At 35.8% G+C, this 23,121-nt stretch overlaps 1 protein-coding gene across 15 annotated transcripts in view; it reads right to left on the reverse strand.

Moving 5' to 3' along the window:
* Window positions 1-23,121, reverse strand: part of EPB41L2 (erythrocyte membrane protein band 4.1 like 2) — a 100,293-nt gene that overhangs the window by 28,753 nt on the left and 48,419 nt on the right. For all 15 annotated transcript variants that reach the window (XM_079325021.1, XM_079325030.1, XM_079325026.1 and 12 more), the window contains exons 5-9: window positions 12,983-13,087; window positions 8,623-8,665; window positions 2,792-2,867; window positions 1,117-1,335; window positions 601-688 (exon numbers count right to left, since the gene is read on the reverse strand). In XM_079325021.1, coding sequence (XP_079181147.1) covers window positions 601-688; window positions 1,117-1,335; window positions 2,792-2,867; window positions 8,623-8,665; window positions 12,983-13,087 — 531 coding nt within the window. The remainder of the gene's footprint in view (window positions 1-600; window positions 689-1,116; window positions 1,336-2,791; window positions 2,868-8,622; window positions 8,666-12,982; window positions 13,088-23,121) is intronic.

The following is a 23,121-nucleotide window of genomic DNA, read 5'->3' on the forward strand; positions in this document are numbered from 1 at the left end:
GTTTCTCCAGTACTCAAAAGCCTTGGTTTTCTTTTTCAATGCAAAATTGATAATTCTTATAATACCTTACATTTCCCAAGGAATTGAGATTTTGGATTTATGAGAAGGAGTGGGAGGAGGTTATTAGTTTGTCTTTTGGGATTTTAACTGGGAAAAAAAAATTCCCACCTGTAACGAAAATTTGATTTGACCAACCCCAGGAAGTGGAAAAAGCCCCAAAATCCTCCTCCAGGACCTCCTCGCAAATATTTTTAACTCTCTCAGTACTATGAAAACAATTACACGTTCCTTTAGATTTTACTTTATTGGTCCCACAGCTCCTTGGCATAGATAATATGACATTTTAAATGTACTTATCTGCTCTTATGAGTGAAATATTATTTCCAAGCTGCACATGTCTATGCACTAAATAAACCTATATATAAATTCTATTGATGTTAGCATTGTAAATTGAGTAATTATGGTAACCAAGAGATAAAGGCTTACAGCCAAAAATTAAACATATGACTTTTTAAAAAATAACCTATATATACAATATTTTCTTTAATGCTTAGCATGTCTATCCTAAAACAAAAGCAAACAAAACCAACCCCCCAATACCTTGGCATGATGTAAATCCACTCCATACATCGAGAGTCTCTTAGCATTTTCTAGGAACTGGGAATCCGCCTGTGCTGGAGTCAAGCCCCTAAAATCATTGAATAAGTTTATTGGCAAAAAACTGAGTATCAAAACTGAGTGGAATCCTGAAATTCAGACTGATAGAAAAACCTTAGTTTATAAAGTATGAATAGCATTTTTGCTCTACAGGAAAAATGTTCTTTCAGGGCATATTATTTTACTTGAGTACAGATTACTACCTTCACTCTTTCAAACTATCTGCATGCTACTTAAACTAATTAATATAAAAATACTTTTTTCCAAAAGTTCTCTACCAAGACTTTAGTGAAGCTACTATTTTCAAACTCAGCTTTCTAAACACACCAAACTAAGAGATTTAAATTACATAACAAACAATTCCCAAAGTGACAGTAAGTTTACATCAGCAGTTTTACCCTTAGGAGCACTGACATAAATGTGACAAAGCGTGATGACTTCTGTCCCACTGTATCTGACCTGTGTGTCTTATGTAGCTCAGCCACTTTCTCTTCCATTTCTTGAGTCTGATTGGGTGCAAACTGGAATTCACTGATATAATCACTGCGGTGCTCCTCTGGGTCGTGATCACCCAGCTCAGCCTGCAGGGTATATGAACCAAGGAGGGCGTGAGTCACAAAAGAACACGGCAGGCGGCCAGATGCAATATCCTGGCGAAGCTGTAGGCACAAAAAATACCTGCAAGACAAAGGAGAAAAAAAACAACCAAAGAGAAAGAAGAACAAAGAAAGGGTTACCTATGGCAGGTGATTAGAAATATGGCAGAATTCATCAAGATGCATGTAATCGGGTAAGCGTGCTTTAAAGCAAGCGAATGCATTAATAATGACCTTACATTATTTAAGCCTTATTACCACTCAGTAAATTACACTTGATTTTTAAGAGTCAATATTACTTAGAAAATTACATAGAAAATGTGAAAAGCAAGACAAATTCTGATTTCAAATATAAATGAATAAAAAGCTAGTTTTAAACAAAAGTTGACTTAGGAACTCGCTCAGTTCACATTGCAGCCTGTAGGTATCTATGGTTTAAAAATATATGCTATGCATTTCTTTGACATTTCCCTTTGGCTTTGAAACTCTAATTTTTATATCCCTTGCAGTTCACAAGCTAATCATGTCACGTAACATAGAAAAGAAACCCAGTTGAGTACTGAAACCATAATTACCTTTCTTAAACCATGCATGTATTAGAATTCAATCTTCTACTAAATTTAACAAGTCAAACATCAGCAGACATCCTACTGAAGCAGATTTTTTTTTAATGGAAGTGAAAAAAAAGGCTTACTAGTGAAACTTAGATTGAAAATATTTTAAAAAAATGTTTTTTTGAGTTGAACACGCAATTGAAAAACCAATCAAATAATGGAAAATTTTCAAAGGAAACACACACAACTTCTTGTAAATACACTCTCTACTAAATAACTTTTATGATGCTACAAATCACTATCTGTAGCAATATATTAGCTGCACACTTGCATAGCTATCCTATTTTGTGCAGAAGACTGATCCAATGCAACATGTACTAGCAACATATATCCTGCCTCAGCAGAGTCAGCTAACTCCAAAGTATTTAGGTTTCCTGTAGCTTGCGAGAAAAATGAATCAGTTCCCTGTACTCAATCCCCAGTTCCCAGTCTTGCAATGCTGTTTTTAGGTGCTCAGTATCCACTGCATTCCAAGTATTTTCTATGTAAAAAGTTTGGAAGATAATTATTTTCAGGTTTTATTATGTTTTATGGCTTTATTTAAAGCATATGTATAAACCTACATTTTCATCAATTGAGTCTAGGTAATTACTTGGATCCCTTGAGCTTTGCTCAAGACCCCTGTGCCCTCATTTGTTTCATAGTAAAGCAGCAGCCTTACAATAAACCACCAGCTTCTTTCACATACTATCACTCACATCTTACATGCTGCCCAAATCATATCCCCACTTTTATCATTAAATTCTTCTTGCTCAAGTTTCTTCCAGAAGTTTTCATTTTACCTTTCCAGCCTTGTTCCAAAAAGCAGTTGATGTATGTAAGAATATCTACACTGTACAGTACCCAGAAACTGAAGAAGAAATGCTGTGTGGCTTTCAAATTAGACTAAGAGCAATTTAAAGTTTAAGCTTGGTCTGTGCATACCTAGTGATGTCTTCAGTCAACTGTGATGGATCAGGAGGATAAAACTTCACATTAAAGGTGAATATCCAAGGTAAACCTAAACACGGGAAATATCTGATTGTTAATCTCAAATAAACCAAGTAAGCAAAAAAAACTTGACTGAAAATTGTTGGAAAGGAGAATAAATCTTAATCACTGAAATCTGGAAAGAAGTTTTTTTCTGTTTTTTACTGTACATTATTAAGAAGCACAGATTATTTTCATTAGCAGGTAGAAACCCACAGACATAATAAAAGATTAGCATGTTAAAAATATTTTAAAATAATGTTTTACAGTAAGTTATACAGATATCAGAAGACATTTTTAATTTGAAAACATCATAATATATTAACACTTTTAAGATATTGTATGTTTAAAGGCATTTGCATTGAATTTGTGTTTATTTCCAACTCCTCCAAGGCTAACAGTCTCCTCCTGTCCAAACTTAATTTGAGAGACTGTACAGTAACAGTGACCATGAGACATCAAAATGAGCTCTGTGTTGTTGTATATAACAGAAAAATAATAAATTATCCATTGAGAATGCATGGAAGACAATAAAATTAGACATTCCCACTTTAAAATATTTTTCTGGTAAGCACCACATTAAACAACTACAATAGCAGAGACTTTTAAATTCTCACGTGTTAGAACTTTTAATAACAGTGGGGTTTTTTTAAGCAAAAGCATGCTTAAAAGTATATTATTAATTTGAAAAAGCATAAAATGTTGCCCTTAGTCATAGTTGTGTTTTTAAACTAATTTTTAAGATTTGAAAGCTAAGTTACACAACAACAATTAAAATACATTTTCAGAATGTTAGAATTTTGGACAGTAAATTATTTTAGAAATCTGTGCTACACAGATAAATCATGCTTTGAAAAATGTGTCTTTCTACAGCAACAAAAAAAGACTGAAATGCCACTTCCAACACAATGCTAGAAAAAAGTGCTGACATTATTTAAGGTTACTTTCTTTAAATAAAAAAAAAAAACAACAAACCTGTTCTGAAATTCCACAGAGGAATTTCAGCTAAAGAGGTACATCAGAACTTCTAATGTCTCCCAACATTTAAAAAATTATTTTGGTTTTTCAGACATTGCTATTCACTGAAGCGCTTCAATTTGTGTTGAAGTGTGAACCTCATTCTAGAGCTGGCTGCTAAGTCACAGTTTCTTTTTGAGAGCTCAGGGTTTTAGTGTATCTTAACATTCCCAGCTATCAAGTTTTTGTACAATTTTGTGTACAAAATAAGGCAGGACCCTTGAATGAGGCCTCATCATTGCATAGTCTACTGCAATGCAGTGCAAAACAGAATTAAGACAAAAATAACTTGGAAAAAAACAGTCTAACAGTAATGAATACATACAGCATAACAAACACAGTTAAAGATGGAACAGATTAACCTATTTCCATCATCTCCAGGGAATCAGCATATTTTAATGAAAAGATGCTGATATTGGGTACACCAAAGTGATGAGAATGGGCAATAGGGCGAAAATATCTGCACAAAAAACATTCAAGGAGAGCTGTGATGTTAACAGAGCTGTGGAGAAATTGAAGGATGTGTCCTTCCACACAGGTCTTCAAGTTTCTCCTGGTCTAAAATTGCAGTTAAACTAGTCACATAGGAATTCCTGTTTAACTGTTGCTCTTTCTCACCAGCATTTCTACAGGCAACTTTCAGAAAGCACTACAGCCAAGAGATTTAGAAGTGAGTTAAAGAAAAAGAAAATTGAAAAAACTATATTTTCTATAAAAAGTGCATAAACCCTCTGTGTAGGCTGTGTGAAAAAAAACATGTCTCTACTCATACTGATGAAATTGCTAATTTATTGAAAAAATATTGAAGTTGATTTTGTACTAAGTATTTTCTGGACAGCTGGTGACCATGTATTTTATCTGATTACTGAAAGCACATTTATCCCCTAAATATAGACTAGCAAGTTTGCTATAATGTGCAAGTCCATATTTCTACTTTTCACTAAAGCATACTTTTTATAGCTGCACAAACAAGGCATATAATCATAGCTGTCCTCACATAATAATGCACATTATTGCTGGCTCTTTATAGAGTTGGTAGCCTAGACAAAAAAACCAAAAAAACAACAAGTCCAAAGCTGATTTAAAATTGTATTTAGCATTCTGTCCCTGATAAGGCTCTCTGTTTTGATGTTCAGTAGTATGGGCTACAGAAATGTCAAAAATTTTTCTAGCCAGCTTGCTACATCAAAAATGCTTCTGTGGCAACTTTATGCACATTCTTAGAGAAAAAGAATGCAATATAACCAACCAGCTAGCAGCATACAATTAACATGATTCATCCCATTTAAACTGGGAAAAATCAGTGAGAATATTTTTTCCAGTAAAGGCTTTTTCTGGCTTTTACTCATGATCTTTCTATGCCAGCTTTTGCAAGTAAACCCTTGTGATTACACTCTAGGGTAATCAGCTTAGATCAAAATTAGCTACAACTCTTACAGAAACATAGCTAAATATATATAAAATAGATGGATATAAAATGAACTTACATAAAGAATCCGCATATTTTGATGCCTGAGCATACCCATACATTTTAAATCAGCATTAAAATCAGACAGCCAGAGTTGTGCACTTAAAATGCAAACTCTTTCCTGATCAAAACTTCTTTTAGTACCCCGGTCTATTCTATCCTCAGAACATCTAAACTCTCTCAGCTTCTTACAAGAATAAAGAACACAGAATATGTGATGTGGAAGTATTTTTTGCAGTAAAAATACTAATCATGCTGCAGGCTAGAAAAAAAAGATTTAATTGACATAATGTTACCTTTGATTTAAACAGATAAATTCTCAAATTGAGTTTTGTATAAGGGTGTCCCAACACACCCTCCATGTAATCTGAGATTTGACTATTTCAAGGTCAGTTGCTATTGCCTGTACCATCACAATATTCTAGCTGTGATTCTCAGCTTTGCAAGAGCCTGAATCCACTTGAGATGTCCCAATTTTCAAAAAGATAGTGACAGAAATTTAATTACCTACCTGTCCCTGAAAGAAGTAATTACAGGTTTTAACACATGCCAGTGGATAGCCAAGTACATGAGTTAAAAAAAGTCAAGAATTCATTTTCCTGAAGAGATCAGGCTGGCTGAAAGCAAACAAGATTTTTGTCACCTTTGTAGCCCTGAGAACAGAGACAGTAATTTGTGGATCATGTTCATTAGCTGAAGTAACATCAGTAATTGCTGAGATCCAACATAATTGCCCAGCCAAAGGCCAACCTGTACAAGTAAGAGATTGCACAGAGGGCCTGGGGACTGTGACACAGCAAGAGACAGCCTGCAGAACATGACTGGGGAGAGACTACAGGATTCTTATTTCATCTTTCCCAGTCACAGGTGGCATATACATGCCCAATGTGCAGAGTATTAGTGTTGCTCACATTTGAGACTGAGATTGTTGTAAACATTAGCTTGAAAACTGATGTGTTGAAACTGTTTTCTGAAACTGTCACCTTTGTGTATTTAGATCAATGTATTTGGACAAATACACTTATCTAGCATGCTAGTGTTTCAATTTGTGCCATACAAGAGAAAAATAAATCACTGAATATTCAGAGATCGAAGGGACCCACAAAGATCAGTAATTCCAGCTCTTAAGTGAATGACCTATAGAGGGGATTGAACCCACAATGTTGGCTTGTATTTTGTTTTTTAGCACCAGGTTCTATTCAAATGAGTTAATCTCAGGTTCAAGAGTTTTGTAATTTCCAACTTTCAAATGGACTAATAGGTTTTACAGGTATCTTAAATTTAATGAGTATTTTTGTACACAGGATTTCCATTCTTGATTAAAGACAAATATATTCAGAATTAAGCCTGAAAAGAAAATAGTCTCATTATTTGATACTTATGTAGCTGGAGGATTAAATGTGCCTGCAGTAAGATTCCAATATCTGTAAACTTCACTAGGCTAATGATGAGGAACACAACTAACAGTATGATAATTACTTGCATATTGGGGTAAGCAAGCATCATTTTAAAATCCTTAAAATCATATTACTTCAATAACATGTTTTATTATGATTATCAACTCTGAAATACTACAGACCAGAGGAAAAAAACATCCTGTTATGATTCCTTACTCAATAACTGGACTTGCTCTCCACTACAAAATGTAGGTCTTCATGCTGCAGGGAAAATCAAACTCCTTTAACATACTTTTTTTGTAGTGCATATGATACAGGATTAAAAATAATTTTGTCTAGTGCATCCAAAAAATTTCCAGGTCAGTTCTTCCACTTCAAATTTGTGACATTAACTTGTAGGCTAGATAGCATTCAAATTCCTACAGAAGATGAAAAAATAACATTTTTATCAACATCCTCCATCTTCTGTCACTTATTAAAACCAAACCAGTCTTTAGCCTGCATATTTGGACAACTAATAGATTTTGACTGAAGACCTGCAGAAGTTCCAATACCAGTAACTTTTCCTTGATTAAAGGTATGGTTGCTGCTTGCATATTAGAACATCCACTATTTTAATAGGTCTAGTTTGCTCACACTAGAGCATGTTGGATCAAAAAAAAAACAGCTTCTAAGAATACTTCTGTAACTTTCATTTCTATACTGAAAATATAATGGATTTCATTAGTGGGAAAAGATGTGAAGAAAAAGGAACCAACACCACTATGACTTCTGGAAAAAATGAGTATTGCCTTAAAACAATGGAGTTAACAGCAGTAAAGAAACCATCTGTTTTTCATTATAAATAACACACTGCTGTTCGTAATTACATGTACACTCAGTTTCTTAACTTAAATTCTCATTGTGTTATAAGTCTGGAGTTGTAAATATTATCATCACCCTATCAGGTACTACCAAAAGGCTTCAATTAAAAAACAAAACAACAATAACAAAAACCCCTGGTTTGGCCACAAATGAGTAAACCAATGACAGTAAATTCAGTAAGGGCAAGAGCTGTCTAGCATGTTTTAGTGGCCACTTATTTTGTGGTATGCAGACTCAGGCAGAAAGTATCACCTGGGTTTACTTTCTATACACTCCCCACTTACTACAAAAGCTACCCAGCTAGTGAAGAGCTTTGACAGAGCTTTATGCAAACATAGTAAAATAAATTACTCATCATGTACTGAGTAAAGGAAGTAGAAAGGCATTTCAAGCAGATTCAGGCTAAAAAACACTGTACTGAGACATTCCAAGATTATGCTCTCTATTCCATTTCCATTCTGAAAATGATGGACATTATCAAAAAACTCAATGGTGGCCTGATCAGTATTGAAGTATATACATTTTATGTAAAACATATTAATTCTCTTTTTGTAGGTTCATATTCTTCTGATGAACCTTTGAAGTAAGGAAGTCCTCTTGCAACAATCAGGACCATCTTTGCATGATCACATTCTCCATCCAATAACCAAGTATCAGAATAAAGTTGAAAAACATCTACTGTTTCAGGATGCAAAAATAACAACTATTACTCACACAACAAGGGAAAATTTGGGGACAATAATATATTTGATTAGTTTCTAATATAATGTAATTATTAATCGTTATTATATAGTGATATAATAATAAGATACAGTATTATCATTAACTTCTACAGCATAATGTTGAGTGACTCCCTCTCCCCTACTTGGACAGGGATGGAAATAGAAGATTTGCTTCCTGTTTTAAGGTCAATACATCACTGTCACATAGCAATTACTTTAAAGCTCTAAGCAATCAACATCCAAGCTACGAAATTTATAAAGAATACTTTTGTGAGGAGAAAAAAAAGGAGTATAACATCTGAATACAGAAGTACTTACTTCGAATTTGTCTCTTAATTTCTTTTGAAGAATCTAGCCAGTTCTGAAAAAAAAAAAAAAAAGACAAACAAAACAAGTAAACCACAGCCAGCATTTAAAATCCTCAATACCAAAAAAACATTATATAATCTGTTAATTAATTAGCTTTTAGCATTTCAGTTACTACTGCTATGTACAGAGGAGACTGATTTGTGACAGATCATCCAAAAACTTAACTTTTGGCAGTGAAACTATGGAATCTGTAACATATATTCAGTACTAACCCTGACAATCCTGTTCACTAGTTTTACCCATACATCCATACATATTAAAATACAGGTTGAGAGACTGGGAACATAAACCTTTTAAATACAGTTTCTGAGACTTTCCTTCATAGAGTTTGAACCTTTACTTTTCATGGCAAGACACACACACACAGGCACATTCATGGAAGAAACACACATAAAGCAGCCTGACAGCAGGTCTTTGCAATATTTCAAAGACAGATGTGAAATTCAGGGAAGAGTTAGATAATGCCTTGTGAGGCCAAGAAAATATCTGCTTTTTCACAGGCCACTGCAGGTGCTTGCAGTTTTAAAGTCTGAGGGAGTACCCCAGAGCCAGCACAAATGTTGCCAAAGCTTATTTCTACTAATGTTTCTCACCTAACTTAGCAAAACAGAACATACTGGGTATGATGTGACCCACCTTTTTCAGTCTATGGTAGCAAACACATTTCATATACAACACTGTTTCCCAATACCATATCCCTCAGTCTCTATTAGGGGCTTGCACACCTGAAGTCCATCTTCTTTCAAGAAGACAAAACTGCTAATCTGTGGGAATTAGGAGAATGTGGAACTACGTTTCTGTAGTAGCACAAATCTTTAACACAGATCACCCCTGCTGACAGAGAATGTGTCTCCTATGAATATGGACCAACACACCAACAAGTTGCTTGTTGTGAATGAGCTTGGTCGAAGTAGATTTCATCACGAATGCATAATTTTTCCAGAGGAGGCAAAGTCCATAAGATTTTTACAAAGGAAGTGTTTAGAAAGCACTTCTCAAAAATCCTGGGCACCATTTACAATGCTTAAGTCAGAAAAATTCCTTTCTGTTAGAAGAACCTTGATAGGGAAAGGCCTCGGAAGACAACGTAAGTCTTTAAATAATTTTAACTGAGACTCACTTCAGCTACAGTTATCAACCTAGGTTTTCAGTTTTGGCAAGAATTCCATTCTGAAATTACCCATATTCTTGTAACTGCAATAACTGGAAGTATCTTAAAACCCTTACTTTTTAGACACAGCATTAAGTAAATACATAGAGAATATAGCATGGAATAACTACAACAGAAAAACTGGATTTCTGAGTACATAATACTTTCAATACTTCATCTTTTATCACTACAAAGTGGGAGAAAAGAACATACAATACTGACTATGCTGCAAGATGATAAGAATAATCCCTTCTTTACACAAGTTATAGAGTTCACTTTCTGATTTTTCCAAGCCTGAAATAAGCTTATTGGAAGCAGACTTAGCCACTAACTTTCATTCCTGTTCTGTCAAATAAAATCAGATGTTTATATTCCATTTATAGGCATAATTACAGGGGTGGGGGTTTTTTGCATCTGTGCCTTTTGTCATGGATAAAAACAAACACCTCAAAAGAATCTACTCTAAATTAGAGCTCTTAATGTAGAAGAGACAGGTCTGTATTTCACAACAAAAGACAAAGTATATAGACACTACTTTGCTCCAGTAGGCAGAAATCTATTTGTTTTTGAATGGCAAGGTTATAGATGAGACAAAGTAATGTATTGTCAAAGAACAAAATGTTCCCTACAAGTACAAAAGTATTTTGTACAAATCCAGAAAACAGCATTTCCAGCTGGCGCCCAAAACATAAGAGCAGAAGCTTTCTAACACTTCTGCAGACCAATTACAGTGTGAATGGAGCATTCATGAACTTCTGAGGATGCAATGCAATGAAATCTCTGAACTTCGGGCTAATAAATTTAACATTTGCAAAAAATGAAAGAAATCATTAATTACTAATTTGGCCTAAATAGTTTTAAAATGTGTATTAAAGCCAACAAAAATCAGTCTAATTGGAAGATGCAATCTCTCTCCCAGCTGCACAGAACACCCATGGAGAAGAGTTAATGGGACTCCTCCTCCAATGGTACCCCAAGGGTGCATTGGGGAGCAGCTCTAAGTCAAAAGAGTGCCTGGCACTCAGCTGCCACACGCCACAGCTGCCGTCGGGTTCAACAGCTGGCTCATAAATGGGTGGCTGTGATGAGTGCACAAGAATGGGAAAAACACATCATTCAGCATTTAGTACTGTCTGGCCTGGAGGTCAGGGATTTGTGGCATTTTAATCTAAAAAGGCAACAGGCACAGCAGGAAAAGAAAAAAAGCATCAGAAAGAACTGGTACCAAAATTTGAAAGTAACTCAAACTTAATACAGAGTTGAACAAAATAGAAGGCCCTAAACCCAGCAGAAGATCTGAGAAACTAGGAGGTGTGAAATATAAATTTTCTAGGAAAGAGGTTTTTTTAAGTTTTTCCAAATAACACTAGAAATGTGTTTGTATGAAGAAGATGATATCCAGCAACTCTGAGTGTTTAGTTTTCATAACAAAAAGGACCAGATTTATCCAGAAGTTTTTAAATAAGAGCCTCTTGCTGTTCATAACTCAGATGAGAAGTGATCTATTCTACTTTTGCATAAGGACACCATTATCAGCTATTTCTCACTTAATTTATGTAAATACCTCTTAATTTATGTAAATACTTATGAGTGTTGCTACAATACCATGTTCACAGTCAATGGATAAGGAATCCAAGGACTCATTCACACCAAAAGAGACCTCTGGACATAACTGGTCCACATGTGATTCAAGAGCCAGTTTTGAATTCTATCAGATTGAGCAGGTTCAAATCTGGTCAAGCTTTTAGTATCTCCAAGGAAAAAGACATCTGTAAAAACAAATGGGGTCTTTTCATAGAGTGGACCTCTGTTTCTCTATTCAAATGACTGAAGAATACCAAGAAAGTCTAACTAGAGGGGATTAAAAAGGGAGGGAAAAAAAAAAAAAAAAGACATAACCCTACAGCAATGCAGACTTTTTTGCTGAACTTTCAAAAACCCGAGGCTCCCTATTTTGCCTCCTGGGATCTACTCAGGTGAGCTATTTTACAACACAGGTCAAGGATCCCAGGTCTAGTATTAGATCTTTTCTCTCTTGCCAGAGATCAGACTGCTGTTTTAGGTTATTTTGTTGTGTATGCACAGTACAGTTTTTCAATAGTGAGAAGCACAAATAAAGCAACAAGAGAAAATACCAGGTAATATTAAGATTATGATATTAGAAGATCAGAGATGTTCTTCATTGTTACACCAAAGAAGTTCTTAAGGCTGGAAATGGTTTACAAATCAAGAACATCAAGAACATAAAAAAATTAAATATCTAAGTAATAATATAACAAGCTCATTTTATATGTGGAGATTTTTAATATAGAGAAATTGAGTATTTTGCTCAATACTGCAAAGAAAGCTTTGTAGCAAAGCAAATATCTCTAGAAAACAGCTTTATCAGAATGGAAATTGTCAGAAAGTCAGATTTATTCAGACCATGAAACTACTTTTTTTTTTTTTTTTTTTAAATAGTGTTAAGAGGAAGATGGCAGATGCATTATGGAAGATGCATTATGATGTAATGATGCTTCTACTACAAATGCACATTAAAAAGAAATACAAATTTTCCTGCTTCAATTTTAATCATTCATCTGGGAGTTTTTTTATTAAGAAAAAGATGACCATACATTTAGTTCATGGAGGAATCAACAGGTAGCCCAGCCCATAACTGCAGATGTTAAGATTTTAGAAAGATAAACTGGGTTTTGCTAATTAATGGAGCACTTGTCACTGACTGATTTAAGATTTTCCTCTGCTGAGCAATCTAGATGTGCTCAACCATCCAACAAAAAAAGCAAGTGCAAAAGAAAACTGAGATTATCAAATAGTATTTAAGAAATCTTTTCAAATGCAGTCATCTCAAACACCATTCATTTGCAAAATTAGCATCCAATACCAGTGATGGACCAGCTTCAGTCTCTTTACAAATGCCAAAAAATTTCTTAAAACTTAAAATTAATAATAAAGGAACTCAAAGGCCTAGTCATTACAGACTTATGGGCTAGATTCCCTTCATGTCCATGAACAAAGTATTCTTACACATCTATGAGAAAAAACAGCAAAATTTACTCAAATGTATGAAATGGTAAACATTTAATAATATATACCTCAGTGAAATATTGAAGTGAGTGGCAATGATGGAAAACAAACAAAACCTTCATATAGGCTTACCTTCTGTTCTGAATTCTCATAAAACAGCAGCCCAAAATAGTCCTTTTCCAGTAAATTGAGATGTTCACATACTTTATCAAACAGCACTTGTCCTTTTGCTCTTTTCTGAGGGGTGGGAGGGTAAAAAAAGAAGGAAAAGAACCAAGGAAAAATAAGAAAAATGAGAAAATTAATATAAGCAAATAGTAAGGTCCTTAATTACAGATACTGTCATTTGATGATAATATTCAGGAAAATTTAAAATATACATAAAGCAGATTATCAAACTATAAGCTTTCTTACAAAGACTGTTCACCCTATTTCAAAGCTATACACATCCTTGACAAAAAATTGAGAATTGTAATTTTTTTTTCAATGCATCAAAAAAAACCCCTTAACAACAACAACATTAAGTACATAAGGAAAATTCAGTACCTGAAGGATTGAAGTATTTTGCACTACTAGGTGTCACTAGGTTTTCCTAGATCTTTATTTTTAAAATAACAGAAGACTTCTTGATTTGAGCCAACTTTTTCTACATTATCTTCTAAAAATTAATACAGTTTCTACAGTGCTAACTTTAGCATTTTTATCATTTTGGTATACCTCTCAGTGACTTATGAATCACATGATATGAATACACTGAAAAATAAAGTGTGTCATGTTCAAAAGACAAAAAGAACAAGCAGAGCTGATGTCAGACCAACAGAAGGAGCATGCAAGCAGAAGCTGAACATATGCAATATGTCTAGTTGTCTATACTGCAGTGGTTTGTTTTGAAGGGCAGAAAATAAGATGACTGCTTTCTATCTGTGTATTTCTGAAATCCCAGTACCCAGCAAATTCATTAGATGCTCAAAAATAAGAAATCTTCAAGAAGTTTGTTCTTCCTAAAAATAGTATTTGTGCAAGTCACTAACAAATGAAAAAAAAAAAAAACCTGAAGGTTTTATTTCAGGTTAATTTCAGTATCATAGTCTGCACTTTATAAATATTGTAACTGAAGACTGACTGTTTTAAAAAAAAAACAAACACTTTTAAGCTCATTTGGTGATCTCAGTATTACTAGAGCTTAAGCAAATGACAGTCAGTCATGAAGTTTTATCTGTTCTTCTTGTGACCTTTCCAGCAGCCTTCCAGTATGTAAAGGGGACTTAAGAAAGAAGGGGAAGAAAGGGCTTGTAGTGACAGGACAAGGGGTAATGGCTTTAAAGAGAGTAGGTGTAGATTAGATGTTAGGAAAAAATCCTTTACTGTGAGGGGGTGAGACACTGGAACAGGTTGCTCAGTGAAATTGTGGATGTCCTATCCCTAGAAATGGTCAAGGCCAGGTTGGATGGGGCTTTGAGCAACCTGCTTTGGTGAAAGGTGTCTCAGCCTAAGCAGAAGTTTAAAAACTAGAAGATCTTTAAGGTATCTCCCAAGCCAAACCATTCTATCATTCTGTGATGCCTGTACCTGAAACATATGCAATGTAAACATTCCATACATCTACAGAGCCAGTAATGAAAAGCAGGTCCAGGCTCTACTTCTGTGCGCCCGGTTTTAAGGAAAATCTTTGTCTCCTGCTGACAGAAGACAAAGATTCAGAGCAGACAGCTCAGACCACGTGCTCAGGGGTGGGAAAATGAGAAGTTCTTTCCACAGTTCAAATCTGACCATGACTGGCATCGCAGCCTCCAGTTTGAACCAACTCCTTCACGACAGCTCTGCTATTTGTGGCATTTATCACAGAGGCCACAACATGGCCTTTTCAGAGGCCTGTCAGCTTACAGGAATTCTTGCATTTGCCTACCCTACAGCTCTCAGCAGATGCCAGAGAGCCCTGCCATTCCTCAGAAGCGCCGGGGCAGCCCCGTGTGGGCCCGGTGACACTGTGGCCATTGTCCCCACGGGCAGTGGCGGAGCGCTCCACGCTCCATCCCGGCACTCCCGCTGCACGGCTCCGCGGCACCAGCGGAGGGACAGGGCAGGAAAGAGGGGATGCACTGGGCAAAGAGGGAAGGCATTGTTGATTTATTCCCCAAGAATCCAGAGCTTTGTTCAAAACCGCATTGTCCAGCAGACACGCTGCTCAGGAAGATCAGAAAGCTTCCACAGCAGCAAAATCGTAAAATGACCGCATTTAGTAGCCCAAGTAGCAAGGCAGTGGAAAGCAGAAGTCAGATTGACTTCAGAAATGGGCAGCAGGGAATTTTAAGTCTATTTGGTACTCGCAGAAGATGAAAGAAGACCACTTCCTCTAGGCATGTGAAGTAGCCACTTAATTTTCTTGACAGCTTCACCTTCAGCTTAATAAGGAAAATCACAAATACAGAAAAGCGGTAAATTGAAAACAGAAAAAATACAAGCAAGAGAGAGTTCAAAGAATCTTAGACACATGTGATACACATTGATACACATTGTGACACACATTGACTTTTTCCAAAGTCAATGTGCAAGTCAGTGATCACACCTTGCAAATGCAAGTTTCAGTCTACAAATTTCAGTAGGAAATCTATAGATTAGTGCAAAAATGCCATCATATCAAGCCCACATCTGGAATCAGCTGCCTTTTTATAAACTTTCTATACTAAACCCCACAGTTAATATCAATTTTTTGACATACAGAAGCATAAAGCAAGCAAATCTACATGAAATATATTGCAAGTATAACTGCACAATATTGCACAGTTTCTTATTAGGAAGTCATAATCAACAAAGAACGTGGATACACCAGCAGTGCCCACTGTATCTTTAAATAGCTTTTTGTCAGCTCATGGATCTTCCACATAAAGAAAAACACTACCATGTCACAAGGCCTAAGTTTGTGAGTCTACATTTGAGACAGCAAAATGAAAATACATTATACCATCAGTAACTAGTACTTTTAGAGCTCTGTAATGGATTCAAAAGCACAAGAAGTCTCTCAATACTAGTGATGGTTTTCATTATAAGATCCTACTTGTAAAAATGAAAGACTCCGAGTTATAAATTTATATACATATGTAGTGATACAGTTTTAAAAATCTAAAATAGTATTTATTTTTAGAAACTTTTCAAGTGCAATTTCTTTGTAAATCATTTGGGGACAGGCATTACTACACGGTTTAAATCATATTATACAAACCACCACAATAACTTTTCGGGAAAAACTTGTGTTCCTAGTAGAATGTCTCAAAACATGAATTGAACTGTTGCGATCCATTCAGTTCAGAAGTTAAAAAATATTTTAATAGAGAAGGGCACTGTTAAGAAGGCAGCATTATGGTTTGAACAGTTTATTACATTTTACAATGGTTTCCATTTCATTTTCTATCAGGTATTTGAGATGTCAAGTGATAGTCACAACCAATGTGTAAATTATAATCACTATTCTTATCATATGTATGCATATTGATACATTTATGCATCCATATATCCACACATGTGTTTGTAGCACAATAAATACTAGCACTGAAAACAGGGAAATACTCATTTTCCAAATTATAATGCAGAAATATCAGTAAATGGTTAAGTCCATCCTTGCTCCCACAAGAAGGGGAGCACATTCAGCCTAATTATACCAAGAGGCTGAGAAGTGAGGTGCTCACAGAGCCAGTTTAAAACATTAGAGTACTCAGATCAGCAGTATTCTGCATTGCTGCCAAATTATGCTTTCCTTTAAGTGAGAACATAAAAAGAACACATGTAACCAAGGTTATTCTAGTACCAATTTCAAGCCTGTATTTAGACACCAGAGATGTCACCTCATAAAACCAGAGGTGGTTTATCTCCTTTACCTCCTTCTTAAAAAAGAGTAAACCAGAGCAAAGCAATTGCAGCTGACATACACAATGGAAATTTCTATGCAACTGGGAATCAGAGTATCGTGGATCTGTTTGGCTGTATAAGAGTTGCCAACCACTGATGCAATACAAACATTCACAGCTCCCAGTTCTGTTCAATACATTTATCTATGATAGGGATGCACAAGTTGAATGCACCATTAGCAAGCTTGCTGATTATACTCAAGCTGGAGTTGCTACTGACTCCCTTAAGGGATGAGAAACCCTATAGAGCAATGTGGATAGATCAGAGCACTGGGAGTCAGTGACATTACATTTAGCAAATGCCAGGCTCTGTACTGGGACAGAGTAATGCTGGGCACAAGTATAAACCAGGAGAGGAGTGGCTGGAGAGCAGCCCTGCAGAAATGGATCTGGGAGTGCTGGTCAGCAGCAGCTCAGTGTGAGCCAGCAAGGAGAGCACAGGCAGCCAGGAAGGTAAATCCCATCCTAAGGTACAGCAAACCCTGTGTTCATCCAGACAAAGGAGGTGATTATCCTGCTGCACTCAGCTTTGGTATGGCCACACTTCAAGTACTGTGAGCAGTTCTGGGGCTCACAAATTAAGAAGGATGCAGAAGTCCCTGAATATGTTCAGAAGGCAACAGCAAAGCTGGGGAAAGGGCTGGAAAAAATGTCCTTTGAGGACTGGCTTAGTACTTTGGGTTTATCTAGGTTAGAGAAAAGGAGGCTTGAGGGGCGGCCTCATTGCTCGCTACAGCTTCCCGAGGAAGGTGAAGAAGCAGGTGCTGAGCTCTTCTCCATGGATCAGTGATAGGACATGGGAACAGTACAAAGCTGCATCATGGAAGGTTTAGATGTGACATTAGGAAGCATTTAGTTACTTCAAGGGTGATCAACCAGTGTAGCTGATGCCCCAAGCATGTCAGTGTTTAAAGGTCATTTGGACACAACCTTTAGGTCAGCCCTTGTGACATGGGTGCTTTCCAACCCTTAAAGGGTTGATCATCTGGCAGCTGACCTCAACGACCTTTGGAGGTCCTTTCTACCTGAATCAGTCTATCCTATTCTTATTCCTGCCTTCTCCTTTCTGTAGCAGCACACACAGAGGAAACCCTCAACATTTCTCTCGGCCCTGCACTAGGAGAAAGGATTGAATGGGTAATCATGTCCCAGGCTAGGCACTGTGTGGGAAGTAGGCATGTACCATTGATGGGCATAAGAGCTGTGGATTATCTCAAACTAATTTAACCATTCAAAGAAATTGGGGGTGGGAGGGAAGCCAACAAAAATCAGTACAGTTTTTAAGAGTTTTCTGTGCTCATTCAGTTAATCTGGGTTTCCACAGAATGGCAGAACTCCACATATCTCTTCAGAGATCAAACTCTTAGCCAAATGCAGGACATGTCCCAAACTGAGTGACTTTCTGAAGTGTGCAATACCTATTATTTCCCCAGAGATTTTTTTTTTCCTTCTTGTACTTATTTTTAGAAATCCTTGAGTCATTTCCCTTGGAAGACATGTAATAAAACATTTTATTACATTTGAGAACAACAGTACTCCATCTGAGCAAAGGTCCACCTCCAAAGTGGCTAACCACAAATGTCTACAGGCAAGCACAGGACCAGTATCCAGGAGCTAACTAACTAAGAGACTGGTATTTGCCTGAAATGCCAGGTTTTTTCAGCTCCAAAAACATTTTCAAAACCATATTTAGAGGAGGAAAAAGGATTCAATTTAATTTTATTTTCCTGAATCGGTTTAAGAGCCAGTGCTCACGGGCATTAACACAATGCAATTCTGTAGCCATGCCCAGGCTAATGCATTCTTCAGTTTTGTTTTAAAAATCAAAACATCCCTTGCAGTCTGGCAAAGGCAAGGCCACAGAAAGAAGAAGCTGGAATATGAACCAGGCAGTCCCTGCTTCCCCACACCTGAAGAAGAAGTATTGGTACTGGGCATACAAAAATGAGGAGGAGATGTGCAACAGCCTGGGTTGTTTTCAAAAGTATGATACATATCAATGACAAGTGTATTTTTTTGGCTGCAAAAAAATGCTTTGCTGTGCTTCTTGGCCAGTGATGCATGAGAAGTGCTCTCATGGCTGGCCTGCACTTGTATTGCACACAGGGAGAGCTGAAAAGTGCCAGGTCCTGATGCTGCAGCAAACCAGACTGCCTTGTACAAACAAGAACTGTAGGGAAAACCAAACCAAGGGAATACAGGAGCTCACTCCTGCTCAAACTTGGAGTGGCAAAGAAAGACATAGAGCAAGGGCATGAGTGGTGCCTTGGAAGTGCAAAATCAGCAGGAGAGAAAATAGGTGGAATGGTCCAAAGGAGACTTTGGCAAGGGGCTGTGCTCAGTGCTGCAGAGAAAGGCAAAAAAATCCGCAGGGACTGAGATGACTTCACACATAAACATTACTTTCAGTGGTGTCTGTTGAATCTAGACAAATATTTTAAAAATGTGCCAAATTTAACATCATCCCTATTTTCCTTTTTCTAAATAAAAGATGTCATACTTTAAACAGACCACTTAGTGCTTGAATAAACCTAGGCTAGACAGAAAAAAGATTTGCAAATCAAAACTCAGCTACAATTAAACATCTGTTCCGTATCAACTTCATTCAGAGTTTTTTTAATTCAGGGTTAAAGATTGATCTTAATTGTACATTGAGCAAACATATTTTTACTTTGTATTAGCAAACTGTAAGTAACCATAGAGTCTGTGTCAACTCTGATACATTTCACTTGTTCATACGTGCATAAAATAGGGTCAGTGCTGGCATCCTTTAAATGCCTTTTGTCATAAATATTTAATTAGACCACTGACTGAATGCAGTAAACAAACCCAATAGGATCTTCATTTGCTTCTAACTAGTAATCATTATGCACTTAGTACTTGTTTGTATTTGTTTGAACTGTGCTACTCTCCACTAAAACACAGTTTATATTTAAAACAGAAAATCTGAACTGGTCTTTACTGCAGATCCCAAATTCATTGAACAGAATTTCCTCACAATTATCTACAAAACCACAGAATGAGAGGAAAAAAAACAAGTTTATTTCCCCCATAAAAACAAGACAAACATGTAGTTCACAGTAATATATTAGTAATTTATACCTCCCATAAGGATCTGTTTTCAAGAAAAGAGTAGATTACAAAATTACAACATTTGCACTGTATTAAAAAAATTAAAACTGCTCCTAAATATTAAGTCCTAAACATTCCAATAGTTTGCACATTAAAGTTATTAAAACTCAACTGCCATTACCTCTCAAATATTATGCCATTGAATCATGAACCAAGGTTATTTTATCCTTTAATATGGTTCTGTCATTTCAAGCAAGCACAAAGGTTCAGTCAGTTTTTGGCAAAGACCACTCATTAGTTTTCATTCTCAGTACCTTGACAACTGTCTGTGATAAATTTACAGACTGTTATTCCTTTAACTCTCTTTAAAGTAATGAAAGGTAATTGAAAGTTTTTTTCCACAGTTCACAGCCTGTGAAAGCTGTTCTAAGTCATGCTCCTCCAGAACTATTCAACAATAGCCTCTTCCTCTTTCCCTCTTTGCAGGAATTCACATATTACTCTGAAGATTCTGAGGCTAAGTAGGTGTTATCTTTAAGAGTTTCAATAGTTTTAAGCTTAAAATAATTAAATTAATTGCTCATGCTCTGTGAATGTGCATACTGTGTACATGTAGCTCATGTTGTTTAATATAGTACCTGCATGCAATATTAGTTTATGATTTATTTCAGAAGATTACTTTAAAGCAACAGAACACAGAAAATTAATCTATTTTATTAATATGGAACTACAATACTAAAAGTTAAAGGAATTTAATATAACATTGTAATGGAGGATATTTTGCTGCCTTATAAAACTTTACAGGTTCCAAAATAGCAATATAAAGCAAGCTTGAAGAGTGGCTGCTATAAACACTACTCCCACTCAAATTTTCACTCTCCAGAGCAAGTAGCCAAGATGCAGAGTACTTATTTACAGACCACAGTTTATCAACCATGCAAGATTGCAATCAGCATCTCTGCACTGGTGAATGGAGTGCAGCTCATTTCTGGGAAAGATAAAAAACCACAAAACACTTCAGTGAGAATTTCAAACGATGAAGAACTGAAGAACCTAGCACAAGGTTTAACTTGATAATGCTCTCACTCCATGGACTTCTCCAGGCAACAGTGGAGTGCCTTAGGTGCTGGATCTACACTGGCATTCAGACAAGGATATTTGGAGAAGCTATACTCTAGAAAGATTACAAACCAGGTCCTCCAAATTTGCATCTTCAAAAGTAATGAAAGTACAAAGACAGATGAGTAGCAAAAGGAAATAATCACAAAAGAAACTCAAATATCTGTTCAAACAGTTCCACAGATAAAAAATTATTGACTTAAAGTTCAAACTGGCAAGTTCATACCAGTGAGAAGATCTACTAAGGCAAAATAAAGAGTTCACAAGGAAAAAAACAGATGACTCTCAGAGGTGATAAATGTTACAGAGTAGCATCAAAAACCACAAATATTTGAGATTTGCTTTATGCTGAAATCTACAAATCAACCATGTCAGGCATGCCTGGGGCAATGGAAAAGACATGCAAAAACAAGCCAGAAGAAATAATTCCACTGTCAGAGAATACTACATGGCTACAAAAAAAACCTTAAAGTAATTACCAAAACACAAAACGCAAGTGGCAAAAAAACAAGAAAGGTTCAAATGTATCTGTACTCCTACAGCAACATTTGGTGACAAATTCTGAACTATAGAACAGCATCAAATTACAGTCACTTGCAAATATGTTTTAATATCTCATTAAAAACATGCTAATTCACCAGGAGTGAATTTTTCTTTTTTCCCCACAATTTCACATGTAAGTATACTATCTCAACATCTTGAAGCTATATTTTTCCCAAGTGAGCATCTCCCACCCACTTCTATTCTGTACCACTCACCACAGGAATTGATTTTCAGAACATTTTGTCATAGAAACCAGTTTTTGTTCAGTCTGATGTATTTCTAAATGCAATCTGCATGTCACATACACTTCTTTTTTCCAAAAGGTGCTTTAACTCAATGCAGATTCCAAGAAAATGCCTCATTAGGCAGAAGTTATATCAATTTCATATTAACTAGACTTTAAATTGCAATAAATTACTTTTTATTAGCATAATAGATGCTAAATTTGCACATGTACCTAATCCATCTAAAATAAACAGACCTAACTCCAGTTAGAACAAAATACACATACATATAAAGTTTTAGTGCTATAATTAAGTTTATAACTGGGTTGCAATTTTTGCCTTTTTTTTTCTTAAAAAGTACATATGTATTCCATTTCTTACATATATTTGCATTAACTCCACTCCTACAGAGGATCTTGCCTCACCAAGACCAGAAGATGCTTGAAAATATAAAGATTATTATTACAAAACCAGGACAGAAAACAAGTTTGTCAACAGACACAAGTTTGTTTCAGCCACATTATAATTACACCAATTCACTTAAATTAATCCCTCTGCCTATCTCAGCTTCATACTACAGAACTTAAATGTTTCAGAATATAGTGAACTCAAATTATAACAAGTTAGGATATACACTTGCCACTTGGTAAATATTAAATTTCAAAAAATGTTTAGTGAAGCATGGAGAGCCTGTTCCAGAACAACCTCTATAGAGCTTTTATTCCCTAGTCTAAGTCTCAGAGATGATACATTTTTTAAAAAACCAGTTCCAGATGAACTGTCATTAAACACCAACCTTAAGCAAAAACTGCAACCTTTTTCCTAATACAATTGTTTTATATATTCTGTAAAAGCTCACTAACACTTTACTGAATTGAAATATCAGTTTTTTAAAGTTTGAAAAAGCTCTATTTCAGTCATCTTTGAGAAATTATTCTAATTCAATTGGTATCAAATGATACTTTGCAAAATAAAAAAGAAAATGAGCTTCAGTGTTGGGGGAGAATGGAAAGTGAGGAAGGGGGTGATTATGTATGTGTAAAAACTGGTTTCTGTACAAGGTATTACATAGAACAATGTTTCCTTCTTTCCATATTCAAAATTCAAAATACTGTTATAAAAAATTAAGTATGTTAAAATGTCTTAAATCACTGGAGCTGAAGAAACATAACCAAAAGTATGTCTAAAACTAAATTAGCTCACAAAGCAAAAGGAAACATAAGCAGGATAGAAATCTATCACGTGGACAGGAGTTTAGAGAGCAGTTTCTGGTCTACTGAAATGGCATTTCTTCTTAAGCACACAAACTATTGTCAGTGGATATTCTGTTCTCTCAGGAAAAATTACTAACAAGATAGACAGAAAAAAGAATGGAAATAAAGTAAAAAAACCTGTCATAACTCCTCATCTA

Source organism: Erithacus rubecula (genome assembly GCF_903797595.1).
Source record: "Erithacus rubecula genome assembly, chromosome: 2".
Taxonomy (NCBI): domain Eukaryota; kingdom Metazoa; phylum Chordata; class Aves; order Passeriformes; family Muscicapidae; genus Erithacus; species Erithacus rubecula.